This window comes from Ailuropoda melanoleuca, chromosome 9 (assembly GCF_002007445.2).
Source record: "Ailuropoda melanoleuca isolate Jingjing chromosome 9, ASM200744v2, whole genome shotgun sequence".
Classification (NCBI taxonomy): domain Eukaryota; kingdom Metazoa; phylum Chordata; class Mammalia; order Carnivora; family Ursidae; genus Ailuropoda; species Ailuropoda melanoleuca.
The window spans coordinates 27,392,406-27,414,826 of NC_048226.1; the positions used below are offsets into that span (position 1 = coordinate 27,392,406).

The 22,421-nt window shown below is 53.8% G+C and overlaps 1 protein-coding gene across 1 annotated transcript in view; it reads left to right on the forward strand.

Annotated features, from left to right (window-relative positions):
* Window positions 1-22,421, forward strand: part of TMEM266 (transmembrane protein 266) — a 119,049-nt gene that overhangs the window by 70,658 nt on the left and 25,970 nt on the right. The window contains exons 5-8 of the mRNA XM_034668911.1: window positions 2,858-2,931; window positions 13,911-13,967; window positions 15,003-15,141; window positions 18,887-19,107. Coding sequence (XP_034524802.1) covers window positions 2,858-2,931; window positions 13,911-13,967; window positions 15,003-15,141; window positions 18,887-19,107 — 491 coding nt within the window. The remainder of the gene's footprint in view (window positions 1-2,857; window positions 2,932-13,910; window positions 13,968-15,002; window positions 15,142-18,886; window positions 19,108-22,421) is intronic.

Sequence of the window (22,421 nt, forward strand, 5' to 3'; positions counted from 1 at the left end):
TGCCCAGGGAGGAAATCTGACAGCTTCTCTTCCCATCACCCCCAGTCTCCCTTTGCCCCTTCGCCCCAATGTGGCCTCTCCAGCCTCCCCCACCCCAGCATTCCATGATCAGAAACTGATGAGATCAAAAATGTTGGGGACCCCTGTGTGCACTTTTTTTTTTTTTTAATTCTTCCCATTTGGAATTTTCCAGGTTGGACTTTTCTGTAGCTTACAGAGAGTTCTCATGTGTGAAGGCGATCACTTTGTAGTAACTGCTAATAACAGTAACCACAGTGATGATAGGAATGCTTGTATTTTTATCCAGCCGTAAGTTGGCCAAGTTACTCATGTCTGTGATCACCTTGAAAGCACTTTTCCATACATTTGATCCTAGCAGCAACCCCGTGAGGTGGACGTGACTGATTTTATCTCATCTTATAGGCAAGGGAATTAATATTTGGAGAAGTTAGAGACTTTCCCTAGGTAAAGGACTTCAGGCCATCAGGCCATTCAGTGGCCCGGCCAGTTTCCTTCCCACCATAGGTCTCTTGGTGTTCGTTCTAGTTTTGTGTTTAGGGGAGCCTGATGCATGTGGCAGTCGATGGCTCATTTGCTACCTCTTCTGTCCTTCTGTGCTTCTGGATGTCCTGTGGTAACTTGGCTGTCGGGGCAGGGGCACTTCCTGCCTCTGACCCTTGCAGACCCCTATTTTAGTGCACCAGTGGGGAGAGCCAGGAGTCTTCACTCTTGCCTTTAGATGAGTGAGTGGTTTCTGGTAGAGCTCCTGGATCTCCGTATTTCCCCGATTCAGGAAGGGGATTATTGAAGTGCAAATAAAAAAGAGATGAAATTATTGGCCCCCAAGATTCTGCCATTGGCAAAATCTAGGACTATAGATCCAGTCACCCCCAAACCCATTAAGTTATCTTCGACTTGTTTTCTCAAACACCCCCAGTTCTTTTACTTAAGCCTCTGTTTTCAGGGTCCATCAGAGCTCCTTCCACGCCCTATCAGGCTTCCCTACTCCCTGAGAGAGGATGACAGGAAGTACAGAATTGCTTTTGTCTGATAAGCCTCGTTGGGTTTTGTGCAGCTGGTGGCCCCTTGGTTCCAATCAAAGCATCTTCCAGCATAAAGTGACCAGCACTGGTTTTACACTCAACCTGTCTTCAATTAAACCATGTTGTATACTTTCCCTCCCACTCATCCATATGTCTGCTTTTTATGAGGTCTTGGCCATAACAGAGTCTTTCTTTCCCTGTCGTAGGTTATACTTGGGGCCCTCGGCTGCTCAGGTTGTGACAAGGCATTGAGTAGAACTGAGAACCTGGCCGACACTGGAATTTTGCTTAAAATTAAGTATCCAGGAGATTGATTTTGGTGGGAGATCCAATAGCAGCTCATAAAAGGCATCTTAAATTCCATAAAATGCACAATCAGAGATTTATTGCTCTTCTAAAGCAAACCGTAAAAAAAGGCACAGGAATTCATTTGAGAAATAATGGGGAGAGATTTTATGTTTTCAGAATCATCTGGAGGTCTTTTCAGAGTCACACAGACCTCAGACTCTCACTTCCCACTAGTCCTCATGTGGCCTGGGATGGAAAGAATCTACAGTGCCTCCAGGCCTCATCCTCTAAGGGTCACACTGGCCCAACGCCAGGGGACCCAGAGGTCTCCCACCTGGAACCCGGTTTGCAGCCTTTCCCTCACCCCCCGGACATGTTTCAGGACCAGGTTTCTGCCCACCCCCAGGGTTCACTGATCTCAGCACTTTGGGGGAGACTGTGGGTTCTTCTCTTTTAGACCAGCCTTCCCCACTGAGGCCGTGGGTATTTTCCTTTAACCCCTAGGGCTGCATGCTAAGCAGGCCTGGCCCATGCCCAGGAGAGAAACAGCATAGGTGCATTTTCAGCAGCATTCCTGCACCCTGTTTTGGCCCTGCCCACTGCCCTGCGATATCTCTTTCAGGCCTGCCTTCTGGGAAGCATCCCCACCCATCCATTCTCCATCAGAGCCCACCTGACCCTCATCCTGGGCCCCAGCATGCTGCTTTTGACCTCACTACCTGATAAACTATGCCCTGCTTAGGCTCAGAAGCTGGTCATGGCTCCCGTATTTTAAATGGGTCTTTCAGAGATAGCACCTTCACTCCAAGGACTGTCTGGTAGAAGGTGGGGTGGGAGTTTTCAGGGGCTGACGGCTCTCCCCACTTGCACTCTGGAGTCTGGAGGGCGAATGGAGCAACTTGGAAGGATAGCAGACCCCGGCTGCTTGTGCTACCACGTTCAGGAGGTGACGTACCCCATAGCAGGCCTGGCTCCAGCCTCATCCCCCAGACTCCCTGGTCGACATGGCCATCTCCACACTCAGAGTTTTCCCAATGAAAAGTCAAAATAAGCTTGCCTTAAGGCCCACTAACAGTGCCCGGAGCTTTGGATGTGAGCTGTGGTAGCGGTTTCTGAAAGCTCATCTAGACTTGACTGAAGCTGCCTACCCATCTCTGAGAGCCACGAAGGGCTTCGTAAGCCCCTCCCTGTAGGGCTCCTTTCTGGGAGGATGGCTATAGCTCGAAGCCCACTAAGGCTGATGGGACTGAGCTGGAATTCTGGGAGGCAGCCTATGGGGGAGACAGAGGCAGCCTCTCAGATAGAGGAAGGAACAGCACCACTGTCCCTCTGTCTTCCCACCACCTCCACCGCAGACACCATTTTAAGCTGCCCTTGATGTTCTCTGCCCTGATTCTGTCCAGATCTAAATGTTCACATGAGCAGGCCCTGGGCTCCCAGAGGTCTGCCTCCATGCTATAAAGGCCCTCTACCAACACACCTAACTCCTTGCTCCTAAAATTGGCCCATTATTGTGTTCGTTGCAGTTTCCAGTGCATTCCAGTTTGCCGGCATAATTCACTGGATCAGTCTGGTCATTCTCTCTGTGTTCTTCTCAGAGGTAGGTAAAGACTTGGGCCCTGTGACCTCTTTAGGGAAACTCCTGCCCTGGGGAGACCAAGCTCTTTCCCTAAACATTTACCAGTGTCCCGCCCTCTGCTGGCTCTCAAGGCTGCAAAGAGGGGGAAACAAGTCAGGGGGCAGGGCTCTGGGCGAGGAGGTGGCACCGGAGGAGCTGTGGATTCCTCCAGGGAGGCCTGGGCCCCAGCACATGATTGCTGCATGGAATCCCAGAGGATGAGCAGGTGTCGTCCAGGTAAGGGGTGGGTGATGACATGTGTGAAGGTGAGACTGAGTAGGACGTGGCCGAGGGAGAGCAAAAGGTCATGAGTCCAGTAAGGAGCAGGCCAGAGGCTGGGCTGATGCCCAGGGGCCTGCAGGTAGAGAGAGCGGCTTGGAAGCTGCCCCTCGGGGCGCAGGCATGCAGAGGGCAGAGAGGATGGAGTCGCAGGCCTGGGCCATGGACTTGAGCAGGGGCTGCAGGACCATGGGGTCTGGCTAGACCGAGTATGAGCAGAAGGGCCCATGAATGGAGTGGTGGGATCAGGGATCATGGACACCCTTTACCATTGCTTGAGCCAGCCAATGAAGCCCAAGTTGGGATCTCCGTGTGTGACGTAAGAGGGAAAAAGCCCTGGGGACTCTTGGGCCACTGGCTTTTAGTGCCAGCTGGTCGCCCAGTGTGAGACTGAACTGTGTAGGAAACCAGGATGCCAGCACCTTGTTCTGCCTTTACACAGGGGTGAGTGACCCTTCTTTCGGGCAATTCCCAGGCTGTCACTGTGATACCCTGGCCTGCATTTCAGTGCTGTTGACTTGAGACTGCTGCAGGCAGGGTCTCCCAGCCTGGCTGGGAAGGTTGGGCTTTATCTTGTGAGCAGTGGTGAGTCATTGAAGGATGGGAGAATTTCATGTGGAAATCCAGTTCTTCCCAACAGAGCAAAAGACTAGCTTGAGTCAGCTGGTCACTGTCCCTCCCCGCCCATGTGCCCTACCTCCACTGCCACAGGCCACATCAGCTCAGGCAGAGGCCCCAGTGGGGCCTTTCAGCAGGGTCAGCAAGCATGGGGAGAATGGCAGAAAAAAATGCAAAGAGCCTGTTGGGAAGATGCACGTGCGCGCGCGCACACACACACACACACACACACACACACACACACACACGGCTCACATCAACATGGGTGCTGCCACCCTGTGGGCATGGGGGGCTCTGGGTCCCAGAGCACAGCAGTGCCTTGAAGGGAGGAAGGATGCTGTGAGAGAGGAACCTCATGAGTGAAGGTGTGGAAATGCAGAGTATTTGGAGACATGATCAGGAAACCCAAAGAGTTAAGAGTCCCAAGGTCCTCTTGTGGGCCAGCTCTGGTCCTATATAATGGCCCTCAATATCCTTCAAAGATCAGTCCAGAATCCTGCGTCTGGGTGTGGGATGTGGTGGGGCTGGGCCACAGGCATTCCAAGCACAGAACATTCCCTTCCCAGGCCTCAACTCCTGCAGCCCACGGAGTTGGCAGGCAAACCTGGGCCTGAAGCTCCGGCTGTGGGGGCAGATCCCAACACTGCCCCTCCCGGGGAGCGTCCCGACCAGCTCGCTGAGACCATTGCCTTGGAGGTGACTCCGCAGCCCCTAACCAGTTCCTGCTTCTTCACCTACTGCCCTTTGGAGGGTCTTGCCCTCCTCAGCTCCCTTGCCTCCACTCCCATGATCCCCTCCCACAAACACGGGCCATGGCCAGATGTCTCCTTGATGCAAACCTTGGAAAATATGTCATGTGTCTGTGACTGCCAACAAAAATGTTTAATCAGTTGCTGCGGTTCTTCCCTCTATATCCCTCTGCTTTGGTTTTATTGGCTTTGCAGAATTTATTACCCAGCGTGAATTTGGCATTCCCTTCCTGTCACTGCCAGAGACAAGCCACCTGAGACAGACAAGGCCCTGTCCAGAGGAATCTCAGCCTCAAACCCCCACCCACTCCCAGACACACAGCCAGAGTGGGAGGAGCTGGGGCTTCCCACCGGCTCAGCAGGGGTGGGAGTGAATGACTGTGCCCCTGACCTTGGCCTTGCCGAAGACCGAAGACCACGTCTGGTGGAGCCATAACGGAGTAGTATCAGAGGAGTAACGGGGAGTAACAGGGCACCCTGCCCAGCATGAACACAGGGGCTGCTGCACGGTGATCTCAGGATTAGGCAGCCCAACTCCTGAGCCTGGGTTTTCACAGGCTGTGGAGTGCCCTGAAGAACCAAGCAGCAGAAGGGGCTAGAAAAGCCTCAAAGAGGTCCCCCTACCCCTGTTCCCCAGGGTTTGGAGTTGTGCACGAGTGTTTGTGCTCCTCAGTGACTGGGTCACCTCAGTGAGAAGGGCCAGGGGAGGCAAATGTCCCTCAGTAGAGCATTTTCAGTATTGAAAATGCCGGTAGTGGCCTTTTTCAAACGATACAGCCAAGGAGAGCAGCCTGCCAATTCTGGGCCCAGGCCTCTGGGCTCCTAATCTGGGCTGTCACCACTGCATCCCTCTGTGGCTCTGGTGCCAGCAGATTGTGAGGGGGCCGAGAATCTGGGGGAAGGGCCAGGGCCAGGAGCTAAGAAAGAAGAAATCCAGCCCTGCAAAGCCTCTGACCCCTGACCCAGCGTGACTGGAATGCCCGTCTCGTCCAATGTGAAATGAATGTCACCCTTTAAGGCTGGCCCCGTTTTCCTCAGGAAATACCCAGAGACGTGGCTGTAAGCCGAGGGTGGGGGTCATTCCAAGACTCCAAGTTTGGCTGCACTTAACGAATGGGTGTTCATTCACAGATTCTACTAGTCCTGAGCAGTATTCCTGCCCTTATCTCAACTAAGCTTTAGGGCAACCCAAAATGTGGGTGTGAGATTTTACAAGTTGGGAAACTGAAGAGGAGTGGAAAGCTGCCCAGGGTCTGCAGGAAGGGCGGGTGGGACCAGAAGCAGGCTCCATCCCCATCCTTTCCCCATCTCAGTGCTCTGAGGGCTGCTTCAGGGCAGATGGGTCACCCTGTGCTGTGTGGGCCCCAGGGGACACATCTAGACCCAAAGAAGAGAAGCATGAGGCTGGTCTGGGCTCAGTTTGAGGACATCTGTTCAAACAGGCTGTGCTACTTGCCGGTGAGACAAATGCTTCTCAGAGTGGTGGAGTGAGTATCCCTCAGTCAAGCAGGCTGTGCGGGGTCCCTGTAGGGGCCCAAGGTGAAAGCAGGTGCCCTCAAAGTTTCCTGGGCCGTGATAGTCACTGTGCTTCCAGATGGCTTTGTAGCACCCAAGAATGAGCAGAGCTTTTGGAATCCAGATGGAGAATTGTACAAATGCTGTTTGCAACGCACAGGCAACCCCACCCTTGGCTGACACCAGGACCAGCCAGCCACTTAGAACCAGGGAGCCCAGCTGCTTCTCTTCCTGAGACTATACAGGGTTGGGGCTTGGCCAGACTGGGCCACCCTGCAGCAGGATTCTCGTACAGGCCAGGAGGTGTTGGCCCTGTCCCCTACTGCTGGGCGTGGGGGGATTTGGAGAGGCCCAGCTCTTTTCCTGGAAGAGGAGAAAGCTGACCCATGGCTGGCCCTCTAGATAGGAGCCTCAATGCTGCTTCCTCCTCCTCCTCCTCTTATTATTTTATTGAGGTGAGATTTTCATAACATAACTCTGTTAAACTATACCATCCAATGGCATTTAGTGCATACAGTGTTGTCCATCACCTCTTTCAAGTGCCAAAGCGTTTTCCTCCTCTCAGAGGAGGTCTGAACCCATGACACAGGCACTCCCCATTCCGCCTTGACCCAACCCCTTCCGACCAGTGATCTGCTTTCTATGTCTATGAACCTAACTAGTCCTAAATGGTCTAAGTGGGTATTTCACATAAATGCCATCGTATGATACATGATCTTTTGCATCATCGTAACATTTTCAGGTTTACCCGCGTTGTTGCGTGGGTTAGTGAGTCATTCCTTCTTATGTGGAATACGATTCCATTGGATGGAAAGGCCACATTTTGTTTTTCCACCTGCCGGTTGATCACGGCTTCTTTCACCACCAGGTGTGAGGGCCACCTCCTCTCTGATGCAGCCTCTCAGTCTCGAGGGAGCTTGGCCTGCTGCTGTGTGCCAAGAGAAGGCCATTGCCAAACCCAACTGAGCCAGGGCCTTCTCTTTCCAAATCAGTAGCCACCCCAAGATTCTGGACTCATGAGGGGGTCCCTCTCCCACCTGCTGCTTCCTCCCGGGGTGAGCCTCAGTCATCACAGAAGGCAAGAGGGCGGTACTGGGCTTTACACTCTGAGAGATGATGCATTTGCGTCCCCTCAGTGTCTCATGAGGCCTCAGCAAGAGGGAGCCAGTTTGGCCACAGATTTGCAGTATGTCCTGGGACAAGTCACCGGCGCTCTCTGTGCCTTGGCTTCCCCATCTTTGACCTAAGGAAACTGGACCTGTCCTAGGGGCTGGGCTGCCTTCTTGACCCCACCTGAGGTGGAGCCACGCTTGCACTTTGGGGAGAGACTTTTCCCTGTCTCCCTTTCCATGTTTCAGAGAGGTGGAGGGAAATCGGGGCTCCAGGCCAGCCTTACCTCCAGCTGAGAGAGCCTCTGCACATCCTAACGCTTCTGACTTCACTTGTCCCATCCATAATGTGAACAGCGGCTGCCCCACCACCTCAGGAAAAGCCTAATAGGATTATGAAAGTACCCTAAAAAGACTAAAGAGGAAGAAATGGGTAAGAGCCCAGAACACTGGAGTCCTCAAGAGATCAGGCTTGGTTCAGAAGGTCCGATGCTGCCATCCTCAGCCCATGCCGTGTGCCCCCCTGGGGTCGGCACTGGAGCAAGCCTGCCTTGACCCCTTGCTGCTTTTCCACCACTGCCAGGAGCCCTTCGTCTTTGCACGCCTCAGCCAGGCGCCCAAGGTGCTGTGCAGAGATAAAAATCCGGTGCCACTGTGCAGGCCCACCTTCAGGGTGTTTATAGTCGGCTGGGAAGCAGCCGAGCAAACGTGAGAGACCTGGGGAAGGAGCTGAAGTTCAAGGTTAAGGCAGTCATTGAAGCAATCTGCCTGCAAACGTGTGAGCCTCCAGAGGGGTGAGCTGGAAGGACCTCAGGCAGCGGTCACAGAATGCACAGGGGACAGAGGCGGGAGCTGGCATCATGTGTCTTTCCACTCTGGCAGGGGAGGTGGTGAGATGTCTGGGGACCCTGGCAAGACCAGGTCACAAAGGCCCCTAATATCTTGCTGAGGAGTTGGAGTCCTGATCCGAAGCCATTGGGGAGCCCCCGGAGACCTCTAAGCAGAAGAGGGGTCTGACGAAATTGGCTTTTTAGAGAAATCACCCTGACAGCCAGGTGTGGAAGAAGGGGCAAGACTGAAATTTGGAGACCATTTAGGAGGCATAGCTCAGCTGTGTGAGGTTAAGGGTTTGAATCGGAAAGTGGAAGGGAGATGGAGAAAGGGACAAGCAGGAGAGAGATTAAAGGGCTACTACATTTTGCAGGACTTGGGAATTGATCATCACTGGCGGCCAGGTGTTGGGAGGGAGCACGGCAGTGGAGAAGACAAGCTGAAGAGGCGATAGTGATGGGGTTGCCAAGCCGGAGCTGCTGCAGGAGGAAGTTTCTAAGCCAGACACATGGACTTAGGGGGCTTCCTTCTGGGTATTGGTGGGAATTTCAGCCAAGGGTACGATCGTCCAGGGATGGGGGGAGAGAGAAGAGCTCTGGGAAACACTGTCGGCATGGACGGAGGAAAAGGAAGCCCAGGTGAATGAGAAGGTGTAGCCAGGGAAGCGGGAGGAGAACCCAGAGCCACTGGTACCCTGCAGACCAAAGGGGGGGGGCCTTGAAGAGGAGGGAAATGCCCAACACACTACCCTCTGCCACACCAAGATAAATCTCAGGACATTATCCATGAGACCTGGCAACAAGGGATCGTAGGTACCCAAGGTGTGAGCGGCCCCACTGCTGTGGTCGGGCTCACGGAAGATTGCAGTGGGTTCCAAACCTTTGCCTGGGAGAAGAGAGATGGCAGTGGCTTAAGGGAGACACAGGTCAGTGAGGGATGTTTTAGAGTGGAGGAAATTGAGAAGCTTCTTGGGCTGAGAGGAAGTTCTGGAACTCAACTTTGCACAGCTTGCGTATTTCAGGCTTGCTTCCTTACCTGAGGGCTGGCCCAGAGCGCGCGCAGTCAACATTCAAGGGACTGACGTTTAGTCGTGTTGTCCACCACCTCATGCTCTACCCTATGGGCCTCGTATCTGTTCTTTTAAGGTAGCTGGGAACCTCCTGCCGAAATGAAGCCAGCACCAGGGAAAGCGCAGCCAGTTTGCCTGTGAGCCCAGGTCCCCCAGAGATATTGGAGGTATTGGTTACTGAGTCTGGTCAGGAAGTTCACGTGTAGACCCCCTTCCTGGGGAGGAGGCAGCCTCTGGCCCACCATGCTCCATGCCCATGGATTTTGAGGGTGTAAGGCTGGAGGAGTGAAGGCGAGGCTGGTCTCTCTGCTCCTGTTTTATCAGCACCTAAGCCTAGGAGGCGCTATTGTGCTCCCCCATCATCCCCCAACCTGCACCTGTTACCCAGAAAGCCTTTCTTCTGCGCACCAATTCAAGACTGCTTTCAGCCCCTGCAAAGGGGCCTCACATTTCTTATTTCTTTCTTTTGGCTGGATCCTGGATTCCATGTCTTCCTCTTGCTGCTCTCACTTAACCCCGGGGTAGGGGGGATTTGGAGGAAGGAGCCAGAAGCTATCTTGACAGAGAAAACTTGTCCAAGAGTAGATCTGCTTCTTGAAGAAGTGCTTGGGGTCATCCCCCAGCCACCCAGTGCCCACCGTGTGTATTCCCTAGGCCAGCCTGCACCCCACTCCCCCACTGTGCCCAGCTGCAGTGTTGCGGGGGCACAGGCTCAGGCCTGGGTGTGTGCTGCTCCCTTGTCCCCTACTGGTGGGCCTGGTTTCAGGGATGGCTCTGCAGAGAGGAAGAGTGCCAGCCTCCGCTCTGCTCACCAAGCAGTGAGCCAGGGGATCTCCCTCTGCCTGGAAAAGGGGTGTCTTTTTAAAATTTGCATAGAGGCATCTTATAGACCAGTATGTGCTTCTGCCTGTATCCCCCAAGGTTCCCAAGCCCTGGAAGCGCATCAGACCCCTTTCCAGGGAGACAGGGTGGGGCGGGAGGCCTTGCTGCCACCTGACTGAGACAGAGCCTGGAGCACATGCAAGGATCTCACTCTTCTCTCCTGCTGCCTTAAGCCTAAATCCCTTCTCCGGGGAGAGGGGAGAGGAGTCCTTCCAGAAAGCACAGCTTCTTGAGGGAAAAGATGAGGGTACCTGAGGTGAGAATGAAGAGGGACCTGAGGACCAAAGGGTTTACCTGTTTTTCCCTGAGCCTGTTTCTGCACCTGCAAGATGGCATGGGAGCTGGGCTTATAGTAAATACACGATGCTGTCATTGAGGTTTCGCTAAGACTTTGGCCTATCCCATGAGTCCGAGCGTCCTCATCTCTTGAAGGCAAGGTTGGAATGAAGGGGGCTAAAAACCCTCAGTCCCAGGTGGGAAAGAGGCAGTTCCTTGGACCCTTGCTCAAAGCCCTTTGCAACTCTTGGGGGCAGGGTTACAGGCCGAGGGGCTCAGGGGTGGGAGTGGGTGATAAAACAGCCCCTCCTCATTGCCCTGCTCTTGTCTTCCCCATGGAACTCCGTAGCAGCCCTGGCAGGCAGGCAGCATGGGACATTAGTCCACCTTCGTCCTAGCCGATGGTTCATGCTTCGTAAGGGAGAGAAGCAGAAAGAGGATCGGACTTCCTACTGCTACTATAATTCTCCTTCCTGTTGCATTTGGGCATGTGGCCTCCCTGTTTTCACTTGGGGCATTGTCACTTGTAAAATCCTGTGGTTCCAGTGGGTACTCTAGGGAAGTGTGTGAAAAAGGCATATTCCTGGACCCTGCCCCCAGAGATTCTGATGTCTGGATCTCCATGTGAGCCCAGGAATCTGCATTTGAGACAGATCCCCAGATGTTGCTGATGCAGGGGGTCCTTGCGTGCATGTTGAGAAACATGGCCATCACTGGATTGGTCAGCCTGTGGCAGGACAGTGTGGCCAGGTCCCTGTCTCCATGGACAGGGGGGCTTTTCAAAGGACGCTGCAGGGGAAAGCCCCCAGGTGGGGTGTCTCAGAGCTGGGTTCTCATTCTAGTTTTGACTGGGACTTGGAGCAGCTGTCTCCAGACCACCATCTCCCCCTCTGTGGTGGGAGGCTGGACCAGGAGGTGTTTCCACGGCCTTCTCCACAGCTGTCTTTGGCTGTTCTGTTTCTGTGGGCTAGGTTAGGAAGGAAAGGCTCCCCCAGAGGAGGGTGACATGAGCCGGGCCTCAGAGGATGGATCCCAGTTGGATGGGCCAGCAAGGAGGGCGGCAGGTAGCCTGTGCCCCAGCTGCTCTGCTTGTTCCTACGGTACTGCTTTGGTCCTACAGCCACTCAACTTCCATCCCTCCCAGAGCACAGAGGCCCCAGGTGTGCTGTCTGCTGCCTGTTCCTCCCTCGTGGGGGTTGCTGGCTGTGTCTCAGGCCTGGCCAGCTCCCTTCTTCATCCCCCAACCCCACATCCCCTGGGCTGCTGCCTTGTTTATAAAGAAGTGAGATGATTCCTTTTATGTGAGGTTCCTAGAGTAGTCAAGCTCAGAAACAGAAAGTAGAATGGTGGTGACAGGGGCGGTGGGGAGAGGGACGGGGAGTTAGTGTTTAATGAGTATGATGGAAAACTTCCGGAGATGGATGGTGGTGACGGTTGTGTGACAGTGTGAATGTACTCAGTACCACAGTACACTTTTAAAAATGGCTAAACTGGTAAAATTTGTGTTATGTGTATTTTACCATAGTCTTAAAAGAGGAAAAAAGGAGAAGGAGAAACAGCAGGCGAAATCCTATTCAGACCAGGCCCTGTTCCCCTCTATCCTGGCCTGGACTTTTTGCTCTGGGAGCCTCACAATTGGGAATTTGGAGTGGATGTGGCTGGTGTGACATTTCAGAGGAGACAAACACCACATTTCAGTGTCAGCACAGTTAGGTAAATTGAACAGCAACCAAAGAAACCCGGCCCATCTGTGGTTACACTGCTTGAGTATACCATACAGAGTCAAAAACGTCTGGGTCCAAATGCCAGCTCACCATCCAATGCCTGAGTGACCCGGGCAGCTTCCTTAATCTCTGTGAGCTTCAGCTTCCCTCTCTGCAAAGTGAGGAACCACATGTGAGGAGGGCTGGCCCAGGGCCTGGCACTTATTGGTATATAGCAAATGGCAAAGGTTGGTTTCATAAAGAATTGGAAGATTCATATCATTTAACCCATATCTCTGGCAGAGGGGAAACTGAGGCCCAGAGAGGGGATTTGACTTGCTCAAGGCCACACAACCAGTCCACTACTGAGCTGTGACTTCAAGACATCTTGAACTTCATCCCAGATTTCTCTCCACCCACTTGGAGCTGTCTTGCAGTTAAGCATGTGTCCCCTAACTTGGAGATCAGGAAGCCATGTGAGAATGGACATCAGGCTGTCGCATGACCCCCTCTGTTGTCAAAGATGCCGCCAGCATCCCACCTACCTATTCCTCCATGAAAATAGGATAGTCTTTTATAAGGAGGAGGTGAATTTTATCAGCCAAGCCTTTCTGTGGTTTAAGTGTGGGTAGGGATCCATGGGCCTTCGGCAGCTTTGTTGAATTCACGTGGCTGGTCTTGGACTGCAGCACATGGGAGAAGAGACACCATCTGGTATGAATTACTGTTAACTAGTCATATTGGTTTAAGGAAGGGCCTCCAGACAAACGTACCGGGATCCTTTGAGACCAGCGTATAAGTATTCTCTTTGGAGGGAGATGTAGTCTTGATGAGGAAACCTCTCCTGAAGGCAGCAGCATTGGAGTGAGTTACTAGGGGTTTTAAGGAATTAGTCATTCCTGTGTGCATTTGTTCATTCACTCAAACCGCACAAGCGTTCCGTGTCTCCTCTATGTCAGGGATTAGGGGTAATGGAGAGAAATCAGTGTCTCTTGAGTCTTGACTGGGGATCAGAGAGGTAATCACCACAAGGTGTGATGAGGTGCAGGACTGATTGACGTTCCAAATGCTATAGGAATACCAAGGAAAGGGGCACTGAGCCCATGGAATGTGGGAGAACTTCATAGAGGTGACATCTGAGCAGAGGCCAGAAGGACAGGAAGGTCTTTTCCAGGTAGAGAAGAGAAAAGGCCCTGCTCCTTAGCCCACTGCTCTAACAAGAAAACAGAACACACAAGGGCTTCAACAAGGCAGGGTCCATTTCTTTCTCATGGAAGGACAGGTGGGGTGAACAGTTCAGCAGATGTGGTGGTGTGGGGCTGCTGGGGACCCAGAATGCCTCCATCTTGTTGCGCAGCCCTCCCTACCTGAAGACAGCTCACCACCATACCTACACATTCTAGTCTTCGGGAAGAGGGAAAGAGGAGGAGCCGCCTAGTACCTTCCACAGCTGGGAAATGTCGGCTGTAGCTGGGTGGCCACGCTAATTATCCAATTATTCTCTAAGAGAGAGGGGAGAGATTAGGGGGAGGGGGAGTGAACAGGCACATACAAGGACAAGGCAAAAGAGGAAAGAGCTTGCGTGTTTGTAGATTTGTGGCATAGACAGGAGTGCAAGAGATGCTCTGGAGAGGGAGAAAGGCTTGAGTGTTTTTTCAGAGGATCAGAGTATATTCTGTACGTCCTGGGAGCACTCCAGAGCACTGAGGTGTGGGGGAAGGTCTGCATGGATGGCAAACCAGGAGCTGAGGCAGAGTGTGGTAGAGAGGGCATGTGGGCTGAGAAACACTCAGCGGATGGTGAAGATGTTTTCCATTACTGAACAAGGAGGCAGAACCCCGATTCTGAGCTCTGGAATCTTCTCTGCTGGGGGGAGGGCAGGGGCTGGAGAGTAGTAACCATAACCTTTTCTCTCATTTCCTCTCCTCAGACTGTTCTGCGGATTGTGGTGCTTGGGATCTGGGATTATATCGAGAACAAAATAGAGGTAAAGGCCAGTGTCCATGCCCACCCCCCACGCTGGCCATCCTGGGAGCTGGAAAATGTCCCTCCGGTGGAAGCATCAAAAAGGCCTGCTCCTTCCACACTGGATGCAGGAGTCCCTGCAGCTGTGTTGTTGGGGTTGGGGGGAGGGGACAGGCAGACAGAAAAGTTCCTGGCAAAGGGACAGTCTAAAAATTCTCCTCAAAATTCTGCAAGATTTGAAAAGTTATTCTTGAATCATTTGGAAAAGCTTTGGGATGTGTCTTAAAACTAATGAGTCCACTCTAAAATGGCCCAGTGGTCAGAGAGCTGGGTGGGAAACCATCTAGGCACTTCTCAGCCTTGTTTCAGCGGAGCATCTGTTGTGCACTTAGGACAAGGTGGTCAGTGTCCACTGTCCACTTCTTCCTCACCCCCCCCACATCCACATTGTAGCCTCTTTGAGCCTAATGCTGGGAACAGACATAGAGGCCTAGCCCGTGGAAGTCTAGATGAACCCAAGCTTGAGCAGGCAGACAGAAGGTCAGGGCCCAAGGCTGAATCACTCCATGCTGGGCCCCCTCTTCTCCTAGCCCTGCCTCCCTGTGTGGTGAGAGACTCAGCATCAGATAGAAATAAGATGTGGGCTCTGGGCTCCTGCTGCCCAAGGGGAAGGGTCCTGCCTTCAGCTCCCACTGCCAGGGAGGGATTCAGGAAGGCTTGAACAGGGACCCTGGGACATGGAATACAGGCCGCATCCCAGGAAGGGACGAGACACTGGGAAAAAATGCTGGGAGCAACCCCAGGCCATCTGAACAAAGGCTGGGGTTGGGCTGAGGTCACTTAAGAGGAAAGAGAGTGCTCAGGAGCCTGTCTAGTGGGGGGCGGGGGTCACTAAAGAGACTAAGGAGGGTCCAGAGAGACAGCCGGGGGGTAGGGGAGACCTGTTGTGGGCACAGGCCTCCTGGAGAAATCAGCCAGCACCAGCCACTTTGCCCAAGCTGCTTCTGGGACATTCAGGAAGGTGGCCCAAGGCACTGAAATCCAATTCCTCTCACAGGTGTTTGACGGGGCTGTGATCATCTTGTCCTTGGCCCCGATGGTGGCGTCCACCGTGGCCAATGGGCCCAGGAGCCCCTGGGATGCCATCAGCCTCATTATCATGCTCCGGATCTGGCGGGTGAAGAGGGTCATTGATGGTGAGTGGTCCAGAAAGGGTCGGCAGAGCTGGCAGGGGGGCAGATGGCTGCTACAGAGCCTGGAGCTATCAACTAAGAGAGGAGAGAGACCACATGATATGAGGTGGGAGGGAAGGATGAATCAGCCAGCCTCCGGGATTGGAGGACGGAGACTGCTGGCACAGAGAGACCAAGCCTGTCACTGCTCATTCAATGTCACGCGTTCGGGAGCTGTACACACTGCCCAGATGTCCCATGCAAACACTTGAGCGTCCATTCCAACATAACTGTTTATCGTATGTGCGGACAGCCAGGGCCTCACATGAGAGCTCACAGCAGGGCCTATGATTCTGGAACACCAGCATCGTACATCCTGAGTGGATGCACGCCTGCCCCTGGCTCCCCCCGCCCTCAGACTCACCACTGGCTTTGTCTAGGTTACTGGTCAAGGTGCTGCTCCCTGCAGGGCCCATCTACCCTCTGTGTCCAACAAGGGGTGCCCCACCCAAGCCTGTCAAGCAGCAGACAACTCGAGAATGTTTCTGGGGGAGGTGCTGGCTTGGTCTGGGTTTTGGCTTGTTTTAATCGGTTTTAGTGACGCATGCTCCCATCTGGGCTTCCATTCCCAGAGAGTGTCTGATCCGCTCCACTCTCTCACTGCCTTTGCTACCATCAGAGGCAAAGGCCACCCTCGCCACGGAGCCACCTCATTTAGAGAGCTGTGCCCAGACCTGGGTGGTTCATCTATTTCCAGAAATTGGTGACAGACCCAAGTGTGTCCCCCCAAGGAGAGACACCTGGGTGAGAGAAGACTGGAAACCTCATCCCTGAAGAATAGGGCAGAGTACTAGGATGGGGTAGCCTGGGATGGGGAAGAGGGAGGAGCCAACACTGGGTTCCAGAGGTGGTCCTTGGACCACCCAGGACATGACAGGGAGGCCCACCTCACCTCAGCCAGACTAGGCACAGAGCCACAGCAGATGGGCTGGTCTGCCTCTCTAGGAGGTGGGCTTCTGTGGGAGTGTGGGCAGCCTGAGCCAGGTGGTCGCATGGAGGGGCAAGGCATAACAAGGAGGTTGTACAGATGATGATTCCCAAGCTTTTTTTAAATAGCAAAACTCTTTCTTCTGCAAACTCTTATGCAGCTCTCCAGTGTGAAAGATAGATTAAAAGTGGAGTGTTTTGGTTGACTCGGAGTAGTGGGCCAGAGCCCACCTCCTTGCCCTCTCTCTTCTCTGGGGGGCATCTCAAAGGACCTTCTGGACCTCTGGAGCAGGTTTAAACCACTGGGATAGACTGTTAAAGAGTATAGACTGTGTAGTAGATAGACTCTAAAGTCACTCTGGCCCTGAATTTTGGTTGCAAAGTCAGAAATTGTGGCAATGAGAATATCCCAATAGCACTTGCTGAGGAGTCAAGGGGAGGGGATGAGGCAGAAGGACGGCCTCTGGGGTCTCTCATCCCCTGGCAGGGCACCCTTTCCCTAGTCCCCGCCCCCACACCCCACCCAGTTAGCACTGTGGGGTATGATGTCTTGTCAGGGAGCTAGCTCCTAGTCCAGAATCTTCATCAAACTGGAATGTGATTCACACGTCCAACTTTGGAAGGTCCAAACTGGGAAGGCTCTGAGAGGTCATCTAGTCCATTCCTGTCGTTTGATAGATGGGGAAACTGAGGCCAAGAGGGATAAGGGTCACACAGAAAAGCAGGCTATGAGCCCAAAGTGGAGCTCAGGCCCACTGGCAACCACCAGTGTGCATTTTATCTGTTCACTCAGCCCCATCTGCTCAGGCCCTGCCCTTGGCTCCATTCACGAGAACATCCTTTCCCTTCAGGGCAGGAACAGCGCCTTCTGGCTCTTCTCTGCCAGCTGTGAACAGCTGGACACCCTCACACTGATGGATCCTGACAGCACATTGTGAATGCTTTTCCCAGCTGTTCCTCCTTTTTCCTGACATAGCGGGAGCGGCTGTGCCCCTGGAAGCCTCAGGATAGGGATGCGCTGCGGGAATGTGTGGGTGTTGATTTGCTTCTCTCACCCTGGGTGTGAACTGGCTTCAAGCAGAGATCTGAGGAGGCAGAAGCTGCTGGGTCCAGCCTCTGGACCTGGAGACAGGTCTGCAGGATGTGTGGGCTGCCCTCCAGTTGAGAAGCAAACCGGAGAATTCTGCTTTCTCTGCTCTTCGTGGACCCTGCGGCAACCAGAGAACGCCCAGAGGGTGGGAGCCAGGGTGGGAAGGGACTCGAAGAGTGGAGATGTGGAGAGTTGTAGAACACAGCAGCAAGAGATGCTTGTGACCGAAGTTTCTGACAAGTCAGGAAGAGCTGGGTTCTGTGCTTGAGAAGAGCATGAAGGCCAGAGGCCAGGGTCCGGTCAGGAGTTGATACTGAGACCTCACAGAGCCCGGAGAACTGGTCAAGGGAGGGGTCTGTAGGGCTACAACTGGCTGCAAGATCTGGGGCCCTCCAACCCAAGTCTAGGCTCTCTCTTCTGGGTCGATAGGACTGCCCTTGAGTAGCAGAGACCAGAATAACAGTGACTTAAAGCAGAAGTCTCTTTCTGTCACAGGAAAGTCTGCAGGTCAGTAGTCCCTGCTGACATGGAGCTCTCTGCAGTCGAGATTCCAGGCTCCTCCTATTTGTTGCTCTGCTGTACACTGTCTACTTTCTAAAGTCCCCCCATGGTCCAGGGTGGCTGCTGCAGGGCCAGCCATCATATCCTCAACTCAGCCGCCGGGAAGAAGGAAGAGAGGAAGAAGATAAAGAGGCAAAAGGAAAGCCCCAGCTGCCTTTCCTCTTTAGACATTTTTATTGAGATAGAGTTTACACACCATGAAACACACATTTAGAGTGCACAATTCAGCGGCTTTTAGTATATTCCTAGAGTCATGCAAACATCACCAAAACCTAAGTTGAGAGCTTTTCACCACTTCAAAAAGAAAGCCAGTACCCGTTAGCAGTCACTGCACATGACCCTCCCAGCCCTAGGCAAACGCTGACCTACTTCCTGTCTCTGTAGATTTACCTCTTCTGGACATTTCCTATAAAGGGGACCACAGGACATATGTTCTGTTGTGTCTGCCTTCTTTCACTGAGCAAAAGCGTCTTCAGGGCTCATCCGTGTATAGCGTGTGTCAGAGTTTCATTCCTTTTTATTGTTGCGTCGCGCTCTTGTATGGACAGACCACGTTTTCTTCACCCACCATCAGTTGCTGGACATTTAGTTTGTTTGCACTTTTGGCTGTTGTGAACACCCATGGCCACGCTTTTGTGTGGAGGTGTGTTTTCGTTTCTCTGAGGTGCCTGGGCATGGACCCGCCGAGCCCCGTGGTCACTGTCTTAGCCATCTCAGAATCTGCCCCGCCGTTTTCCAGAGCGGCTGCCCCATGTTCCTTTCCCACCAGCAGTGAGTGAGGCTTCCAGTATTTGCTCTTCCTCATCCCTGCCAGCTCCCGGAAGCTGTGCAGGAGACTCAAAAATACAGCCCTTGCTCCAGGCAGCTGTGCACACAGTCAGAATGAAGCGTGCCGTCGCTGGGACAAAGGAGGAAAAAAGATCTCTCGGTCACTGTGGGTTAGGGTTCTAGCCCTCCTATACTGTCTGGGTGCTGTGGGGTGCCTAGACATCCCCCAGCCCCCGCACCCCCCGCTCCTCTAGAAACTGCTCCCGACTTGAACCTGGGGTTGACTGGCTACTGGGACCGGCCCCTCCCCAGCTTGAGCCCCGCAACTGCCAAGTTCTTCACGGAGCTGTCTCTGTCTTCCAGCATACGTCTTGCCGGTGAAGGTGGAGATGGAGATGGTCATCCAGCAGTACGAGAAGGCCAAGGTCATCCAAGATGAGCAGCTGGAGAGACTGACGCAGATCTGTCAGGAGCAAGGGGTAACGCCCTGCCCCTTCCAGTTCTGTCCAGGGCCAAGGGCCCCACTGGTGCCTAAAGCCGCAGGAGGCCAGAACTGCAGGGCTCCCAAGGACACATGGGGAACCTAAGGCCCAGAGAGTGGGAAACCAGTCTCTTAAGGTCACTCCTGCTCAGCCTAGCCAGGCCTGGGCTCAGCACCGACTCCCAGGCCAGGGTGCTTTTTCTTTGTATCACAGCCACCAGTCAGCTCTCCAGCCTGAGCCAGCCGAGTCACCGACTCAGTTCATCAGAGTCTTCTCCACACAGTGGTCTCTAGAGCAGGGGACAGCTTCTGTCTGCAGAGGTTGCTGGGCACCACGGTGGGCCAGTCACCAACCAGGACCCCCAGACACCCCCAAAGAGGTGTTAGCAGTTCTCTGTGCCTTCCAGGAGCTGTGGGAAGACAGAGAGGTGATGGGCCCTGTAAGGCCATGCTCAGCAGAGCCAAGGGGGCGGACAGCTGGGTCCTGCAGCAAGGCAACAAAGCTCTGTGGAAACACAGCCTCCAGGGAGGGAATGTTCTGGTACCTGGTGTGCAAGGTGGGAATGCCATAGAGGCGACCAGCTAGCAAAGTGGTGGAAAGTGTGGAGGAGGATAGACAAAATGACATATGACATAGGTCATTCTGGCCTCTTCATTAGATTATGGGGAGAGGACAGGGCTACTGCCCCTTGCTCTATGAGCCACATAAGCTCTGCCTCCCACCCTTAGTCCCCAGGGCCAGTCCAGGCATAGAATGTCCCAGCTACTTATCCCATGTGGGGCTGAGCACTCCTGGCTTGCAGTGCAGTGAGGACAGACTGTCAACTGCATACCTCCTTCATCTCATACACAAACACTGACGGAGTCAGATGGAGTCACCTGCCATTCTGACAAGCCCTGTGCCATCCCATCGCTTCGTTTTGGTTGTGCTATGCCCCATGCCTGAACCCTTGCCCCTTCCCAGCCCTGCCTAACCAATTTGTGTGCAGCCCGCAAGTCCTGGCTTTTCCACTAAACACGGCACCCCCCTCCCGCAGCAGTCACTGCTCCCTTACCCCCCAGCCCTGCCGTGGGCCTCCACAGAGCACTGGGGACCCGCTCCTGCAGGCTCTGGTTATCTGCACCCGGGACCACTTCTCCCACTGAATGGGGCGCTCCCCCAGGGTAGGCCTCCTCTGACTCATGTTTGCCTGCAGCCCCACGCCTGTACATGGGAGGTCTCCTGGCTCCTCCACCCCAACCTCTCCTAGCTGGAGGAAGAGCTGGAGGGAGTGGGAAATCTGTGGAACGTCACCACAAATTGATCCTTGGAAATGTCCCACGGGAACAGGCACACTGAGTTGAAAATCATCTCCTTGGAATGTCTGTCAGGGAACCAAATCTTTTTATCTGCTTTGGGAACACCATGGCCTTTCATTTCAGCACAAAATGCTTATGAGTGACAAGGGGACATCAGGGGACACAGCCCTCAGGAGCACATCCTCCATGGGATCCTGGGTGTGGGGCAGTCTTTACAGGGTTGCGGACCCGGGAAGACCAGTGCTTTAGTCCCTGAGTGGTTGACATCAGCTTCATTCTCACCTGTGCATCTGGCTCACCAGCACCATCCCGACCTATGCCGGGCACTGGGGGCACTGTCGTGGAGAGAATTTGGCCCCTACCCCCAGGAGGCTCTGGGTGACTCGAGACTGGCAGGCCTATAAATAAACAGGGGCAGTCTGGTGCCTGCATGCTTCAGCCGGGACAAGTCTGGGGTTCTGCACGCCAGGGGGGGTGCAGGGGAATGGATGGGTTTCCAGAGGAGCCGACTTTGGGTAGGGCCCTTGGAAAAGGGTGCCTGGCAGAGGGGACAGATGAGGCATTAGAGTGGGTGTTGTACCAGAGGAGCTCAAGGCCTTTCAGGGTATGAGCAGAGAGAGGAAGGAGGAGGATCTGAAGGCAGGCTTGGGAAGGGCCTATGTGGCTGACCTGGGAATTTGGGCTCCACCCCATAGGGAAGGGGGAGGCTTGGGGTGTTAGAAGCAGGGGTGTGAGGTCTGCTCAGGGTGGAGTTTTTGATGGATCTCTCTGCCTGTGTTGGAGGCGGGATGGGTGAGGGCGAGGAATGGAGATAGGAAGCCTGGGTTGAGAGGCTGTCGCAACCACCCAGGGGAGAGTGGCCTAGGTTTGGGACAGACCGAGGTCTAGAGGAAGAGGGGAGAGGACAGATGTGGGTGTCATCCAGGACCCGGCAGGAGCTTGGTCAGGCAGCTGTCAGTCTGCTGTCTGATAGGAAAATGAACACTGCTGCCGCAGGGGGCCACGTGACAGCCGCCGACGGGTGCCACGCTGCCCTTCATAATCTCACAGCTTCCCAGCCAGCAGACAGCAAGCTGAGCCTCCCGCAGGCCTCACAGGAATAGCTCGTGGGCCGCGTGGCGGAGAGAAAACCCTCATGGGACCCTCACCTCCAGTGCTCTCCACCAGGACCCCCATCCTGAGCCCATAGAGACCCCACATGTGGCCTCCTTCCCAGGGGTCCTGGCCAGAGGGAGACTCCCTTGGATTCTGCACAGGAAAGAGCTAATAAATAAAGACATATTCCCTCTAGGTAGTGACATCTGGAAAAGAGATGAACAGAAACAGACCATTTTAATTTAAAAAACACCTGAAGCCTGTCGTCTTAGTTGAGACGGCGGAAAGGGCCAGCTGGGCTGGAATCCCAACGAGCCACAGGGAAGGCGAGAGGGGGCCCGGTAAGAGCAGAGAGACCAGGACTGCTGCTCCCCCAGAGCTGAGTGGTGCCCACTCCACGTGGACACCTTATTTTCAGTTCTATTTTAGGACCAGTTTTGAGACTTGACTGGGTTACAAATACCTTATAGAAATCAGAGTGCCAGCTCATGACATGTCAGGGACGGCCAAACACTTCGAGAGAATAGCGCCTGGAACGGTTAAGAATAGACTTTAGGAACAGACCTGAGTACAAAGCCAGCTTGGCCACTTATGGGCCTTGTGGCTTTGGTCACTGGTGGGACCTGTGTGGCCCTTGGTTTTCCTAATCTGAAGAAGAGGAGTAGTAATAAAATATTTGAAGGATGGTTGTGAGATGGTGTAGCCTAAAGCCTGACCCATGATGAAGTGCTGACTATGCCAGCCCATTCCCTCTCCCCCACATACACCCATTTGTTTTACAGATAAGATGACTGAGGAGTGGGTGACTTGCCCGAGAGCTCATGGCTGGTTGAGGGCCTTTAGAGCCAGGAATAGACCCAGGTGTCCTAATGGAACACTGTTCTTTCCCAGCCCACCCTGCTTAGGGTCCTGTTCTATGTCATTTTTTACCCATGTCACTTCTCGGTCCTCAGTGAAGACTGGCCAGATTATGCACCAGGATATCTTTAAACCACAGCCTAGTGCAGCCCTTGAACAAGCACA